Source organism: Felis catus, chromosome B4 (genome assembly GCF_018350175.1).
Source record: "Felis catus isolate Fca126 chromosome B4, F.catus_Fca126_mat1.0, whole genome shotgun sequence".
Taxonomy (NCBI): Eukaryota; Metazoa; Chordata; class Mammalia; order Carnivora; family Felidae; genus Felis; species Felis catus.
In genome coordinates this window covers 81,692,825-81,709,928 of record NC_058374.1, presented here as the reverse complement: position 1 = coordinate 81,709,928, position 17,104 = coordinate 81,692,825, and the positions used below count along the sequence as shown (strand labels likewise).

Genomic DNA, 17,104 nt, shown 5'->3' with positions numbered 1-17,104 from the left:
TGTGGTTGTTGATGAGGATAACTCAGTGCTCAAACAAAAATGACAAGAGCCTTGCCAATGAGATACTACATTCATTATCATACAGTTATATGTTATATCTGAGATTACCAATGGAAAAGTTTGGGAGTGTGAGTTTCTTGGGTTAAAGCAATTTTCTGGTTTTAGGTGTAGGGATCTAACTTTAATTCCAAGAGGTGCTTGTCTTCTGAATTGTTAATTTCTGAGCGATGTTATTTTGGAGAGAAATCCCCATAAGCCAAGTGTGGCATTTTGGTGGACTTATTTGGTACTCTTGTGAAAGCAAGTACTTTGTGAAAGGAATAGCATCCTATTCTTAAATTGTAAGTTTTCTTGTAATGTTTATATTGTAAACTATCTCTCTTCCCCCAGGAATTGGTACAATGGCTTAATTGGGGGGCATAGCTTTGATCTGAATCCTCGCTCTAATGTGTATTGGCCATATATATTATTTATTTACCATGAATTTCTATGTTTCATTCTTTATTTTTTTTTTAATTTTTTTTCAACGTTTATTTATTTTTGGGACAGAGAGAGACAGAGCACGAACGGGGGAGGGGCAGAGAGAGAGGGAGACACAGAATCGGAAACAGGCTCCAGGCTCTGAGCCATCAGCCCAGAGCCCGACGCGGGGCTCGAACTCCCGGACCGCGAGATCGTGACCTGGCTGAAGTCGGACGCTTAACCGACTGCGCCACCCAGGCGCCCCTATGTTTCTTTCTTTAAAAGGAGGAGAAAAACATACCCAATTGAGGGGATTGTTAAAGTCTTAGAGAGGTAGATTAAATGTTTAACATAGTTTAAAATATATTTACATGAGGAAAGTATTTTTTAATTTCTGGAGGTATGTGATCTACCTAACGAAAAATACCTCTGACTAAAAACGAATAGTAATTAAAATTTTTTTTAATGTTTATTTTTAGAGAGAGAGACAGAGGTTGAGCGGGGACGGGGCAGACAGAGAGGGAGACACAGAATCTGAAGCAGGCTGTAGACTCCAAGCTGTCAGCACAGAGCCCGACACCGGGCTTCATTTTCTAATGCTATTAATGCCTTCAATTACTGGAGAACTTATGAACTGCGAGATCATGACCTGAGCCAAAGGTGGATGCTTAACTGGCTGAGCCACCCAGACATCCCCGAAAAGAATAGTAATTAAAAGTACCTCATAAAGTTGTTGTCAGGATTAGATGTTTCAATACAAAGAAAACAATAGATCTGGAGTGTAGGAATTGCTGGAAAATTTTATGTTATCTTCTACCCCTGTCTCTCTTGCTTCTCCCCTTCCTCATTAGCATCTTAATTATTAGTAGTTAAAGATTTTTAACATGTATGAGTTTCTAATCTTTTAAAACCTTTAAATAAATATTTTATTCCCAATCCCCTGATGATTATGTTTAATTGATTTCATGGAAGTGACAAATAGAATCAAAATTTTCTAATGACATTCATTTCTATTAGTAAGAATGAAAAGTTCAGAAATCTGCATGTACTCTTACACACTTACCATCAACCTAAAGCCCATGTCTCTTCAAAATCAAACCACTCCCATTCAAAATCATAATCATCAACCCAATTTTATTACTTCATTCAAATACATTTGAATAAAACTTTTGAATGTACAGAAAATTCTGACACGATATTCACATTATCAAATTTATTGAGTTCCATGATTGGGAAATTGTAATAGGGGGATGGACAAAAAGGGGAAAACACATAACTCGAGTAAAGGAAAGGGAGTTTTGAGAAAGTGTGAATAGTAGAAAGCATTTCCAAGCACTTCATTCTTGTAATGCTACTAATGCCTTCAATTACTGGAGAAAAACAAAACCTTTTGGACAGTATCCTTAAAGGCTTGCTTTACTTGCTGGTTCCTCAGGGTATATATAAATGGATTCATCATAGGAGCCACAGAGGTATTCAGAATAGCTACTCCTTTGGTCAATGATGCCTTCTGTTTTGCAGAAGGGTTGGCATACATGAATATGCAGCTTCCATAAGAGATGGAAATGACAATCATGTGAGAGGAACACGTAGAAAATGCCTTTTTTCTCTGACTGGCGGAAGGCAGTTTCAGAATTGTTCTCATGATGAACATGTAGGATAGAATTATTAATGCCAAAGTGAAAAGCAGTATGACTATTGCAGAGTAAAAGCCAATCACTTCTAGGAGCCATGTGTCTGAGCAAGATAACTGCAAGAGGGGAAAATAGTCACAAACAAAGTGATCGATGACATTGGAGCCACAGTAATCTAACTGGAGAAAAAGAATAACTGGTGGGAAGATATTTAAGAATCCTGCCAGCCAAGCACAAAAGACAAGTAAAATGCAGACTCTTTTGTTCATGATGGTTGCATAATGTAGGGGTTTACAGATGGCTACATAGCGATCATAGGACATGGCAGTGAGAAGATAAAACTCAGTTATACCCATGAAGATGAGGAAAAACAACTGAGCAGTGCAATTATTGTATGAAATAGATTTGTCTCTGGTGATAATTGTGCCCAGAAACCTAGGAATACAGACAGTTGTAAAGGATATTTCTAATACAGAGAAGTTCCTGAGGAAGAAATACATAGGGGTCTGTAGATGGGAATCCACCAAAGTGAGAGTGATGATGGTCAGATTTCCAGTGACACTTAATATATATGTGGTAATTAAAAAGAGAAAAATCACAGTCTGGAGCTCTGGGTCATCAGATATCCCTAGAAGAATGAATTCTTTGGGTACTGTGTGATTTTTCATCGCTGATCATTTTTCCCCACTTTCGAACAGTGACTGTATGTTCCCCTATAGAAAATAAAAGAGTTAAAAGAAGATTGAGGATAGAATATAAAATCTTAAAATGTCCATGATGGTGAATAATCTATGAAAGCCAAAAACACATGTTCCCCTTCAGCAACTGTGTCCAATTTCTACTGGACCTTACATTCAAGTAATAACATGATCTGAAGTTAAAGATTGATCTTTTATTATTGAGTATATACAATCACAGGCCATGGATTATAAAAAATGTCTTTTGGTAACATTTAAGCAGAAGCTATTTCTTCTAATGTTTCAAGATTAAGCTTGTAACTATTCTCTTTTTTATAAAAACATAAAAATATTCTAATGATTTTTCCTTTACCTCAATATTATAAAAACTAGTCTGGATTATGGATAATCTAAATATAGGGTTTGAAATCTTATAGGAGTGATTTAGGCTGCCCTCACATTTTATATTTTGAAACTACATAGTTGAGGGAACTTTCACAAGATTAAACAACTTGTCACTATAGTAATCATCTCACTTAGAACATACATGTTTATCCATGGGAATGTTTTGTTCACATTCTCTCATAAATCACTTTTTTAATAAAATTTTTAAAAATTTTTTTCTTTTAAGAGAGAGAGACAGACAGACAGAACGGCCAAGTGGGGATGGGCAGAGAGAGAGGGAGACAGAGAATCTGAAGCAGGCTCCAGGCTCTGAGCTGTCAGCACAGAGCCCAACATGGGGCTAGGACGCAGAAGCTGTGAGATTATGACCTGAGTCAAAGTGGGAGACTTAACTGACCGAGCCACTCAGGCGCCTCATCTCATAAATTACTTTCTTAAGGGTTTGATTGATGTTATCTCTCTCTTATCATTTGTTTCCTTTTCTGATAAAAGGCCAAACAGCCTAGAAGGTACCCTTCTATTCCTTCTATTACTAAAATAAATAATATCCTGGAAATAGTTTAATTCATATAATGCCTAACATTTTTTTTTTTTTTTTACAATATTGTCATGGAAGATAAACATGTAGATAATCAAAATAACAGACACCCTTTCCAGTAGGGAATTTTAAAAAAATTTATTATCATTTTTTAATGTTTATTTTTGAGAGACAGAGTATGAGCAGAGGGGGAGGGAAGGGGCAGAGAGAGAGGGAGACACAGAATCTGAGGCAGGCTCCAGGCTCTGAGCTGTCAGCACAGAGTCTGACGCAGGACTCTATCCAACTCATGGACTGTGAGATCATGACCTGAGCCCAAGATGGCTGCTTAACTGACTGAGCCACCCATGTGCCCTGGGAATTTTTTTAAAAACCCTACTTTTATAACAGAATATGATTTCAAGTTAGAAAGAAATGGACAATCCAAGATTTATTTCTGTGTTCCTCCTTTAACATTGTATTAATAGTCTCTTGGTAGTAAACAGTTATTTAATTTTTCATAATGAAAAGTTTATAAATCCCCAAACATATACAAATAACATTTTTTGAAGATATTGGTATAAAATGAAGACATATATATTGAATGAAAAATTTACTTACTCTGGTTCTTCTGGATGATTTAATCTCAAATTGTGTCATCTGATTTGCTTAAATACTTACATAATTTCAGAACTGCTAAATTGAGTTAGCAAAAGACTTGGTTTCTATTGTGCTCTCAAAAGAAGTTTGTTGTTTTAGCTTTTTCAAGTTCTTAAGGATCATAATTCTCTTTGTTGGTAGATTAATTATATGTGACTCATGATATCCTTCATTACTGATACTATGAATTTCTGAAAACATTTTATTGTAGTACAACGCATTCTGGCTTTTCATCTCTTATCAAGCTCCATGTACTAATTCAGTTACACCTGGATTGGCTAGTAAAGTACTCTCCCATTTGCCTCTTTTCATATAGTACAACACACTGATTTATCAAATCATTTTTCTTTCTATTCATGTAAACATTTGAAATCAATAATTTGTAATTCTGATTATACATCTATAAAATCTAAGTAGTATTTTCCCTAGGTTCAGGGACTGCTATATTTTGCTGCAAATGCTTCTTTGAAAAATAGAAAATAAGGAATGTTCCTTTCAATGTATGCCATACAAATGGAACTGGACCTATTTAACTATGTCTTTTTGTTGGCCCAGGGGAATTCATTAAGTAAACTGAGTGCCAAGGAGAAGAATCATTAAAGATACAGGTGAATCATTTTTATAAACATTGATTAAGAAGTATAAAAGCAAATTTATGAGGTAAATAGGCAAATACATAAACAGAGTGATAATGAGTGTGTGGGAGCTGGACTTGGAATTCACCCTTCTGATTATACAAGGAATTCACATTTTCTCCCAGAAACTCTGGACTTTTCCTCAGTAGAATTGGTGTCCTTATATCTTTTGAATTCTGGCAACCCCGAGAAGAATTCTTTAGCAGAATGAAATGGTAGAAAATGCTGCTATGGATTTCTAGTGTGACTTGATTGCCTTCTGAAATGGACAACCAATTAAAGACATGAGAAGGTTTATCCCTGTATTGGCCCTTTGAATTTAGGGAAACCCTTCCCAAAGCTCCTGCTAATGTGGCTTTTATTGCCTTTTGACTACTTTCTTTCATTATGTTATTTACTTCCATTAAATCCTTGTTTATATTTGTGCATATGACATCTTTTCATTGTGAGAATATTTATGAACCAGTAAAACAATCAGTCAGTTGAGACTCTTGATTTCGTCTGGATCCATGATCTCAGGGTAAAGAGATCTAAGGCCAGGCTCCGTGATGAGCATAGAGCCTGCTTGGGATTCTCTCCTTCTACCCTTCTCCCCCGCTCATGCTCTATCTCTAAAATAAATAAAAAAATTATTAAAGACTTTCTCTGAAAACCTTAACTGACATCATATTACTAAATAATTCCAGTGCATATTACTAATTAATTTCAGTGATACATTATCATCCTTTATAGGTAAGTCCCCTCCCACCTCTCAGGATGTCTGATTGGCCTCCTACTTACTGAGCACCACCATTTAATTGAGCTATTATTCTACAAATTAAATCTATAATCTCAGAAGTTTATCAATTGACAGATGATGTTGGATCTCATGTATTATTAAGTGTAGCCCAAATAGTTGTAAGAATTTTTCTATGAGAAAAACAAGGGTTTGCATCCATTAGAGCATCCATTGCTACCATTAGAAAGCTCATTAGGAAAACCTTAACTAGAAATGTTGTAACTGATTTCATGAAAAATCAAGGAAATAGATTTTTACATAGTTGTCAAGTGTCCTAATGTAAAATAAAAGAAAAAATGAGCACCAAATGCATTAGAAATATTCAGTTAATTATTTCTTTGTCATTCAAAGTTGTCTAGTTATGAAACACACATTTTATTTGAACATTTTTTTAAAAGCTAAATGTCATGTGCATTATTATATAAATAGTATGTGGTTCTGTAGGACAAAATATTTAGTCAGGGCTCTGATTGCTAGGACACTGGAGCCAGTCTACATTATTTAAACTTATTCATTATTCAGAAAATATTTATTGAATACCCACTACATGGCAGACACATGTTCTAAATGAGGAGGAATAGTGACTTCCAGTAAATGTTTAACAACTGCCTCTCAGTGAGTAGAGGTGAGGAGCCCATCGGTAGAGTTTATCAATTTTTAAGATGTAAAGTCTTGCACCCTGGCAGGTGATGTGGCCTTTCTGAATGCAGAATTGAGGAGACACAAGCACAGTTGGCTGTTGGGAAGTGTATAGGCAGGTCCCAGCACAGCACTGCTGGAACACATCATTGTGTCTACAAAGTGGACAGAGATCCCTGCTTTCATGAGGTGAGGGGTATAAGACAGACAATAAACAATGGACATGATTGATTAGTACATTATATGGTCTTTTGTAAATTAATGTTTTGTAAAGGAAGAGGAAATTTAAAAATCTTGGAAGTGGGGAGCCACTAAATTTCAAGTAGTATCATTGGGGTGGGCCTTATTGAGGGGACATGTGGATGTCTGGCTTATCCCATGCAGATATCTGGGAGGGGAGTATGTCAGGGTTAAGAAACATTTAGTGTAAATGCAGTAAGGCCATAGGAGGAAAATAATGTTCGTTGCAAAGAAAGATTTATTTGTTTCTTCTTTTCCAGTAGTTTTAAATGTATTTAGTATTCTTGTGCTAATGCCCTGGATAGAACCTCTAGTAGAGTAATGAATAAAAGCAGTGAGAGTGGGTATGTAACTTATTTTTGTTAAAATTACTTTTTTTTTTTTTGGTGTGAGCATGTGTGTGTGCATGAGAGAGAGACAGAGAGAGAGAGAGAGAGAGAGAGAGAGAGAGAGAGAGAGAGAATCTCAAGCAGGCTCCACGCTCAGAGCGGAGCCCGATGTGGGGCTCAATCCCACAACCTAAATCAAGAGTTGCATGTTCAACTGACTGAGCCACCCAGGCACCCTTAAAATGATTTTTCTATTAACAAAGTATATTATGAAACAAATAAGGTTTTGCATCTTTTGCACTTAAATGAATTGTATGTGTAAGCTTTCATATCAAAACAGCCACAAAAGGTATAAGAAACTTATAACTTAACTGATTTTCAAAAAGAGCTGTTTAACATCAAGCATTTAAATACACTACTGAAACACAGTATATGTACTCGATCTGTATCTAGGAATATTTATTTCTTTAGGCTTTTAAAAGAGCTGATATGGTGTATATGGTAATTATGGAGTTCCAAAAATAGGGGCTGCTTCAAGTTTTTCCTAAGTAAGTGTATATTTATAATTGTGTTTTCAATTAATTATGGCACAGAAAAGTTAAACTCAGTACTTGAGAAATACTTTTAGAGTTCTCAAAAAAATAATTGTTATTTTTTTAATTGCACTTTTTTCGCATAGTTACTAACTGTGCTATAAAATGGAGAGGATAGTCTCTATAACATTCTAATAAGACTAAGTTATATTTATGATACTTATATAGTAAATTAAAAAGAATGTTAAACATGACAATATTTTCTGAATTCTTTGAAAGAGTGTTTCCTGGTAAAATCATAAAACAATTTTAACTCATTGATCTTGGGTCTCTCTTTGCATTTCTTTGATTTTCTAAGTATGATTTTGAAAGAATTGGTATTTAAAAATATTTATAAGAAATGAGGCCAGTCTCATGGTTACAGAGTGGGAAGACTAGCTCAAAGGAAGGGAAATGCATGAAAGATGGATTGGAATTTAAATAGAAAAAAACATGTATATATATATGTCTCCTCAGTAAACTGCTGGTAATAAAAGTTTAATTAAGAAAAAATAACTCCAGTGAGGCTGTGTAGATATTAATAAACTTTGGAAGGGCCCTACTTTTGTTTAATTGCTCATCATGTGCCTTTAATTATAATAACACTTTTATTTCTTCATTTTTTTTGAGAAAGATACAATCTTTTTTGCCCTGTCCATGAAGGCTTGCTTGACTTGTTGATTCCTTAGGCTGTAAATAAAGGGGTTCAGCATGGGGGCCACTGAGGTGTTTAGCACAGCAACTCCCTTGCTCAGAGACACTCTGTCTTTTGCTGATGGATTAATGTACATGAAAATGCAGCTGCCATAGGAGATGGAGATGACGATCATGTGGGAAGAACAGGTGGAAAAGGCCTTTGTCCTCTGACTAGCAGAAGGAATCCTCAAAATTGTTCTGATGATATATATGTAGGACAGAACTATTAACGCCAAAGTGAACATTAGAGTAAACACAGCGCAGGAAAAACCCACTATCTCTAGGAATTTTGTGTCTGAACAAGAAAGGTGTAGTAAGGGAAAATAATCACAGGTAAAATGGTCTATAACATTGGACTTACAGTAATCAAGTTGTATGAACAGCATAAGTGATGGGAATATGATTAAGAATGAAGCCAGCCATGAAGCAAAGACAAGGAGTATGCAGACTCTGTGATTCATGATGGTCATGTAATGCAGAGGTTTGCAGATGGCAATGTAACGGTCATAGGACATGGCGGCCAAAAGGTAAAATTCAGTGACTCCCAAGAGAATGAAAAAAAATAACTGAATCATACAATCATTAAAGGAAATGGTTTTATCTCCAGTCATCATGGTGCCCAGGAACTTGGGTATGCTGACAGTTGTGAATGAAACCTCTAATAAGGAGAAGTTTCTGAGGAAGAAGTACATGGGGGTCTGGAGGTGGGAATCCAGCAGGGTAAGGGTGATAATGGTCAGGTTGCCAGTGATGCTGAGCATGTAGGTGATGAGCAGAGAGACAAAGATCACCACCTGAAGCTGTGGGTCATCTGACAATCCCAGGAGGATAAACTCTGTTATTTCTGTGTGGTTTCTCATATTTTTCTTCTCTTGTATAATCTAGAGTAGAAAACACAAATAGAAGGATTAAAGAAAAGACGGTTACACAGATAGATAGTGCTGAAATTTGTCTCTGCCAAGAAACAAATTTAATTTAATATAGAGGTCTTTAAGACAACTTAATAAAAATAGATAAAATGTTTTAAAGTAAGGTTTTACTACATACCAAACTCTGTGTTTTACATAGAATGATTTTTCTTAAAGTCCTTATTTCACAGATTGGAAACTGAATCTAAAAAGATTTTTAAAAATCTTGTCAAAATCATATACCTGAATGAGAAAACAGGGATTTTAACCTAGGTTTTCCTGAATGTTTGATAACTGGAATAGAAGTGCTACCCGTTGACTTTTTAAAAACACTTCCCTGAAGGGTTTTCTTCCCATCGGGAAACTCCTTGTCCTTTTTCCAACCCCAATAAAAGTGACTCATTTCCTCATTTCTGTCACCTAATTCCCCGTATTATTACTTACTAGTATAACGTAGAAAAGATGATGTGTTGGGAGAAAGGTCACTCAAATGTGAATGCACCAAAATTTGAAAGTCATTGAAGTTCAATTTTTAACAATGTGACAAAATTCCTAAGTTTTCACTCCGGTTCACATTCTTTTGCAGCCTCCAACTCCTCATCTGAAGCCAGAGGTAATGAATTCTTTGACATGATATCCTCAGATTTTAGAGAGTACAGAGTGGAGAGAAGGCAGGATAGAAATTTAGTAGGTTGGATCCACATAGTCACAGACTAAAGAAACCGAACTGTATGAATACTAAAATTATCTTTTACAGAAATTTCTTCCTTCAGAGTTTCTTCTATTTAAATGTTGTTAGTATTATCTCTCTATATATGAATTCTGCTTTCTATTCCATATTATACTGTTTCTATTTTTCCTTTTATCTACATGAGCATTTATCTACATGAGCATTTCCTTTTATCTACATGAGTTATAGAAGCTTTATTTTGTCAATGCCTTGGAGTAATCTATGAAACAGCACATAAAACCTCCTTATTTTCTTTTCCTAAATAATTAATCATAATAATAGTAATAATAACAATGCATTTTAAAGTGAAGCTAAATTTTCTTCAGTAAATCAAACCAGTCTATTATCATATCCCACATTGTGTTCATTGTCATTAAATAGTAAAGTATTCAATTCAGTGTCCTGAGAGAAGTTTTACAATAGAATATTTAGTTTCAAGATATAGGATTGTTGATTTTTGGTATATAATGCATCATAATACTGTGAAATTTCTTCCTTGTTTTTTCTTATGTACCTGAGTTCTCTTTCCACTCACTTTACTGTTTAGCAAAAAATATTGCCATTGATAATTTAAGGCAAATTCCAACTGAGATGGATAGTGGTAATGTTACTAGGAAAGCATGTGAGATTCACAGGAAATGAACATTTCTTTTGCTATTTCTCAGGGACTGAAGAAAACAGGCTAAAGAGCACTTACAAGAGAAGCAAACATCACAATGACATATTTTGTAAACAAATGAATGGTGATTCAAGTGTATGATGGATATTTCAATCATAAAAGTCATTGTTCTCAATGAATAATCCTCTGTAATTAACAGCTGTGTGTACAGTCTTTGGTCTATAAATTATTTCTGTGATATGTTTGGTAGAGTTATGAAAAATAAACCCAAGGTTCCAAGACATCATTTCAAGCTTTCCTTCCTAACTACTCATCCATGTTTCTTTTACCCAGCTACACGTAACTTTTGTCCGAAGCTTTGTATTCCCCTTTGTTCCTTTCTTTTCAATGGATGAATTTGGCTCTGTCATAGATAATGTCATTGTTGAATCAAGTGTGTCATTCATTGAAAGTAGAAATTAACCTATTCTATAAACAGCTACTTGTTATTGTGTTAAATAAATAGCTGGAAATTACTTTAAGGACACTACCATTCTATATAAATTTGGGATAAAAAAAACCCACAATAGTATTCCTCAAATTGTCCAATTTAAAGAAACGGCGATTTTTAAAGGCCTTTGAAAGATTAAGAGATTGTTTTTCTTTATTTTTGTAATATTTAGAAGATTAAATTCCACAATATAATTGGAAACTAACTTTATCATTATGCACTATCTGTGCTGAATTCTCTCCTCTTAAGTTAAAACTCCTTAAAGTTGTGACATATATTCAAGGCAATTTGCATCCACAAGGTTAGTACAGTTTTCTAACTCTCTCTCTATCTTTCTCTCACTTGACACTGTTGGTGTTAGGTGTACATGTTGGGCCAATTTGTCAGAGAAGAGAACAAAATATTGGTTTAATGTGGTATCTTGAGTAACAGTTGGGTTTTGTAACAACCACTATTTTTTTTTCCTGGAATGATTTTTTCCATTCCTGTGTTTGTTGACATCTAATGTCATGCAAAAGCTTCATCGTTACTGAACGCAAAAAATCTCATAAGAAGAACCTATTTAATGTTTTTCAGATTATGACTTTAGTAATGCCTCAGAATATTCCTCAAATTAATTCAGAATCCTGTTTCCCTGAGTCCTCTGGAAAAAAAAAAAAAAAGAGCTTTCTTTTCTCCTAATTCTATAGAAAGGGAAAGTTTGAATCCCAAGTAAGATCAAAGCACCAACCAGTATGAATAGAATAATGAAGGAAAAATCCTTAAGTTTTTATAGAGATGTTCTACTTATAACCTGAATGTCTTAGTTTGTTAGCTATTTATATATATATTGAGGATAATTTTTAACTTAAAAAAGGAAATGAATTCTTAAAAAATGTATGGCATCGGAACTTAATATTTATTTATAATGAACGGTATTACTGGGGCAACTTGTGGGCTTTGCATTCAAAGAGAAATGGATCAATAATGCAACTCAGTCACATTATAGTATTGTGACTTTGAACAAGTTACTTAACATGAGTTGTGGTTTCCTTAATTTTAATAAATGCCAATAGTACCTCACAGAATAATTGTGAAGCCCAATTTAAATGAAAAGTAAAATTATACAAAATATACAAAATTTTAATAAAATGTACTCCCAGACAGTGGTTACTATTATCTTTATTTTCCCCAAAATAAAATCAGTAACATATTTGGGGAATATTGCCCCATTGTAAAATACCAAAAACCATGTTAGAGCGCCCTCATTTAAGAGACAATGAAAAGTTTTAGGCTCTTATCTCATTTACTCAATATGATAATCTTATGTTCCTTTGAAGAATCTGACAATGAAACAGCTTAAGTAACATAAACAAGATCAGACACTTGTTCATGGTAGAATTGGAATTCCTAACTCTTTGTGCCTGAAACTGGAGCATGTACTACTTATTAAACCTGTATTCAATAAGGAAAATCAAATTCAGAGAATAATTTTCAGAAAATTAATAAAAGAATATATTATTATGACAAACAAGAAATGTAACATCCTCATTGTTCATTATCCTTGATAAATACAGACGACATAACAGCCCCAAATTATTCTATGGCTTTTGATGAAAACTTAAGTATTAATGAATCGGTGTGAACCAAAGGAAATTTTTCATTGTCCTCACTTTACAATCTTACCTTTGTCATACAAATGCACCACATCAACTGGCCGAAATGATTTTTTTAAGAAAGCGTATTAACAACTATTTCAGTTTTAGGTCAAGAGATTCAGTAGTTTTAAAATCAATCTTTCTCAATATATTGGAATTACTTTATAGCTAATAATCTTTTACACATTTCCCATTGTAGCCATGGGGGCAAAATTAGTGAAGAGAAGCTAGGTTTGGAGTTACTTTGGGCCTTTCTGGACAAGGATTCTATATGGATTTTCATCTGCATAAGGCACATGTTTTATCACGTATGTCCATGTCTCCCAGCAAATACTCCAGGGAATCACATGTGCCAACAAAGGCCTAGAGAAAATACACTAAGGATTATACAAATGTTATCAACATTTGTACCACTATTAGAATAGGAAACTTTTGAGATAATGCCCAAAGACATAGGACGGGCATAAGAAATAAGCCAGAAACATATGGAATATTTTGCATACTATATAAATAAGAAAATGTACAATGTACAAAGCTTTTGGAGAGGTTTCCTGAATTTCCTAGATCAGAATTTCTCTGAAAAAATATGCTCCCACTACTTTTCTTGCTGGGTGAAATGCTGAGACAACTTAATGTTACATGAAAACATTACATTTTTATCATATACTAAAATGTCTTCATAAAAGTGGCTCTCCAAGTGAGTATCAAATTTATTCAGAAATAATAATTTATTTTTAATAATTAATAATTTAATAATTATTCAGAAAAAATAATATAGAACAATAAAAATTATAGAGCAATAAAAAGAGTGGGATATAGTTCAGTGCTCACTGGGTTCCCATTGAAAGGCATGAAAAAAGTATGGATTTAAATATTCATTGAACTCTTCAACCTTTTCAAAAAATCACTTGAAGTTACTCTCCCATAATAGTAATTAATTCTTACTATTAAGAGTTCTTAATTCTTGAGAAGGATCTACTATCCAGAAGGTCTCTTTCCATTTGAAAGATGTGCAGTGTTTAATCCAGTAATTAATAGAAGCATAAACAAGATCAGACACGATTTTACAATTCGGATTTCTTTCAGTCTCATTTTAGAAACGACAAAAAAAAAGTCTGTTGACTCAAGCACTATTTCTTTTGTTGAACAAATATCTATCAAGGACCTGATATCTTTAAATAGTATTCAAGATTTTACCTAGTTACACTGTAGAGTGTCCTTTTTTTGCCAAATAAATATTTATTTGAAGAAAATACTACTGTATGGACCAAATCTTTGAAGGCTTGCTTCACTTGCTGGTTTCTCAGAGTATAAATGAAGGGGTGCAGCATGGGGGCAACAGAGGTATTGAGAATAGCTACTCCCTTGGTCAATGATGCCCTTTCTTTTGCAGAGGGATTAGCGTACATGAATATACAGCTTCCATAAGAGATGGAGATGACAATCATATGAGAGGAACATGTGGAGAAAGCCTTTTTTCTCTGACTGGCAGATGGGATTCTCAAAATAGTTCTGATAATATACATGTAAGATAAAATCACCAATGCCAGAGTGAATAGCAAAGCAACCAACGCAAAGTAAAAACCGATGACTTCTAGAAACCATGTATCTGAACAAGACAGTCGTAAAAGGGGAAAATAGTCACATGCAAAGTGATCAATGACATTGGAAGCACAGTAATCCAGCTGGAGCAGAAGCATGAGGGGTGGGAAAATGGTCAGGAACCCTCTAGCCACGTACAGAGCACAAGCCAGGTGCAGAGTTTCCTGTTCATGATGGCGGCGTAATGCAGAGGCTTGCAGATAGCAACGTAGTAGTCATAGAACATGGCAGTGAGAATGTAAAATTCTGTCACCTCCATGAAAATAAGGAAAAAGAGTTGGGCTGCACAATTGTTATAGGAAATAGTCTTATCCCTGGTGATAATTGCTCCTAGAAATCTAGGAATACAGACAGTTGTAAATGAGATTTCTAAGAAAGAGAAGTTTCGGGGGAAGAAATACATTGGTGTCTGTAGATGAGGGTCCACCAAGGTTAGAGTGATGATAGTCAGGTTTCCAGTGACACTTAATATGTATGTGATAAATAAGAAGAGGAAAATCACAATCTGAAGGTCAGGATCATCAGAAAGGCCAAGTAGGACAAACTCTGTGATTACTGTGTGGTTCATTTCTCCTCTCTGTTTCTCCTTTTTCTTCTCTTAAAGATATTTAGGTGGCAAGAGTATTAAAGGGAGGAGATGAAAAGTATAATTCATGATGATCAATATCACCATTATTGATATAATTCTAAAATATATTCTATAATCCATGTATGATATTATTTTCTATTGAACTCTCTTGTTTGCATTTTGTTTTCATACACATTTGTGAGTTCTGCTTTATTTACTAGAGTTCTTATTTGAAATGGAGCAGGGGAAGTTTGGAAATCTTCATACAATAACTCACATCATTGAGAGATGATAAATGATATCAGTGCTCCTTGCTTTGTCCAATTTATGCAAATCATTACATTTTTGTTAAAAATTTTAAATATGAATTTTCTTTCTTTTCTGTTATGTATTTATTAGATATACCATCCCTTAAAAACGGAAATGAATGCCCTTAATTCCATCACAAGGTAAAAGTGAAATTTAGAAGACTAAAATAACAACCATTATACTTTTTATGATATAAGAAATGAATTAGTGACTTTCTTAGCATAAGTTATTTAATTATTAATTTTTAGATGTTAATATTTTGGGAGATAGCTATCAACATAATAGGGAATGTTGTATACATATTATATAGTAGTATATTATGTATGTTTTCTATATGAGAGTAAATAGCCTATTATTTTATATAACAAATAGGGAACATATTCACTTACTTATTGGTTAGCCTTGTAATTTCATCAAAATCATCAATGTTTGACATCTTCTGCTATATGCCAATAATGTACATATTGAACTTTTTTTTTTGAGCTTAAAGGGACATACAGTATTTATCTAGTTTTTATTTTACACGGAAGCACAAATCGGGAAAGTAACTAATTGCTTCAGATCTTAAAGCTCTGTCTCTGAGATTGTTACCCAGTGCATTTTCCATTTGAACATCCTTTTTCTTAGATATTAGCTTTATGAAAAAATGTTTGATTCTTTTGTAATTCTGCGCCACACTTATCTTTTACATGAGACCATTGATCTATAAGTATATCTCAGAAAAATATAGGAAAATGTCTTTTATTCATACTAAACTATTCAGTTAATTCTCAGCTGTGCTGGATATGCTATGCTGTAGATTTTGTTTCCCCAAATTATGACAGTTACCTCCTTTAAATTTTAAACAAATTTGTGCTGTGAAGAGTAGAATGCACCTCACTGCTTCTCTGTCAGACTGTAGCAAAGTTCACTAAAATCAAATTTGATTTGCTTTGTCTCCATTTTATGATGGCTCAAAGGAAATACTTCAGGATATAAAAATGGAATGTCAGAAACCTTAAAACAATGTAGAAATAATATGACAATCCTCTTCAGCAATGTTGATATAAAAACTTAAGAAAGCAATAATTAGAGAACTGAGTGGGATATAGCATCATATATGGTGATGCTGAGGACAGATTCTTAAGATTGACTTCCCTCTAGTTTCACTTATAGCTCAAATTTTCCAAGTCTACTTGTTTTTGACCTCAAAAGAGGGTTTTGTTCATTGATCTCCTGAGAACAAGGCCAAGTCCACGTCAGATCTGTGCTATATGGGAGACCATGAGGGATTTCTGGAAGCCTTGCATTTCTCAGTAGCCTTTTAGCTCTTCTCTATGGTGAATCTCCCTTGAGAATGGTTATGTTCACCTTCGTATCCCACAGAGAACCTGAAATGTTGTCTTCTATAAAATAATTACTTCCATTAATCACAATTACCTAATATTTTGTGAGTAATAAAAACAGTTGTGAAACTGACTTTCTTACAAAAATAAAATTGAGAATCTAATTTATATTTAAGCTTCTGGAAATACAAAGTTTTTAACATATACCCTTTTCGTTATTGTTTATCCTTAGGCTTTGTTAGTGGTGAGGCACTGAGAACTCAGGCCATTTCATAATTCTAAATTAAATAATAACTATTACAATGCACAGATTATGTTCACATTTTAATGTTAATTACATAGGTTAATTAATTTAATCCTGAGTACATATAGCAATATTTACTTATAATACCAATTTACCCATCTTATTTTTCATCTTAGCCTTTATGTTTATTACTTATCATACATTTAATATTCTAATGAGAAATATCACCAAGTAGTAATGTTTTGTTTATTTGAAATTCTGGGTAGTGAATTATTGTTGATTATTTTCTTTATTGTTGTTTTTATGTTTCTCTAATATTTGGTAATAAACCTTTATTACATGTAAGCAGTTAATAAGGCATATTTCTATAATTGTATAAACATATAATACATATTATATAATAACTAGTTAAAATTAAATAAGTGTCA

General features: G+C 33.8%; 2 protein-coding genes and 1 pseudogene across 2 annotated transcripts; all 3 read right to left on the bottom strand.

Moving 5' to 3' along the window:
- Positions 1-1,576: 1,576 nt before the first annotated feature.
- Positions 1,577-9,127, bottom strand: LOC105260753 (olfactory receptor 6C3-like). Its single transcript, XM_023257122.2, has 2 exons — positions 9,039-9,127; positions 1,577-2,809 (listed from the first exon to the last, which is right to left on the bottom strand). Exon 2 carries the CDS (start codon positions 2,762-2,764, stop codon positions 1,826-1,828), a length of 939 nt encoding a protein of 312 aa, XP_023112890.1. The 5' UTR covers positions 2,765-2,809; positions 9,039-9,127; the 3' UTR covers positions 1,577-1,825.
- LOC111561369 (olfactory receptor 6C1-like) lies at positions 7,425-9,191 on the bottom strand. Its single transcript, XM_023257121.2, has one exon. The coding sequence runs from the start codon at positions 9,102-9,104 to the stop codon at positions 8,157-8,159; it is 948 nt and encodes a 315-aa protein (XP_023112889.1). The 5' UTR covers positions 9,105-9,191; the 3' UTR covers positions 7,425-8,156.
- A 4,630-nt stretch (positions 9,192-13,821) lies between these two features.
- On the bottom strand, positions 13,822-14,854 carry LOC111561458 (annotated as a pseudogene).
- Between the last annotated feature and the right edge of the window lie 2,250 nt (positions 14,855-17,104).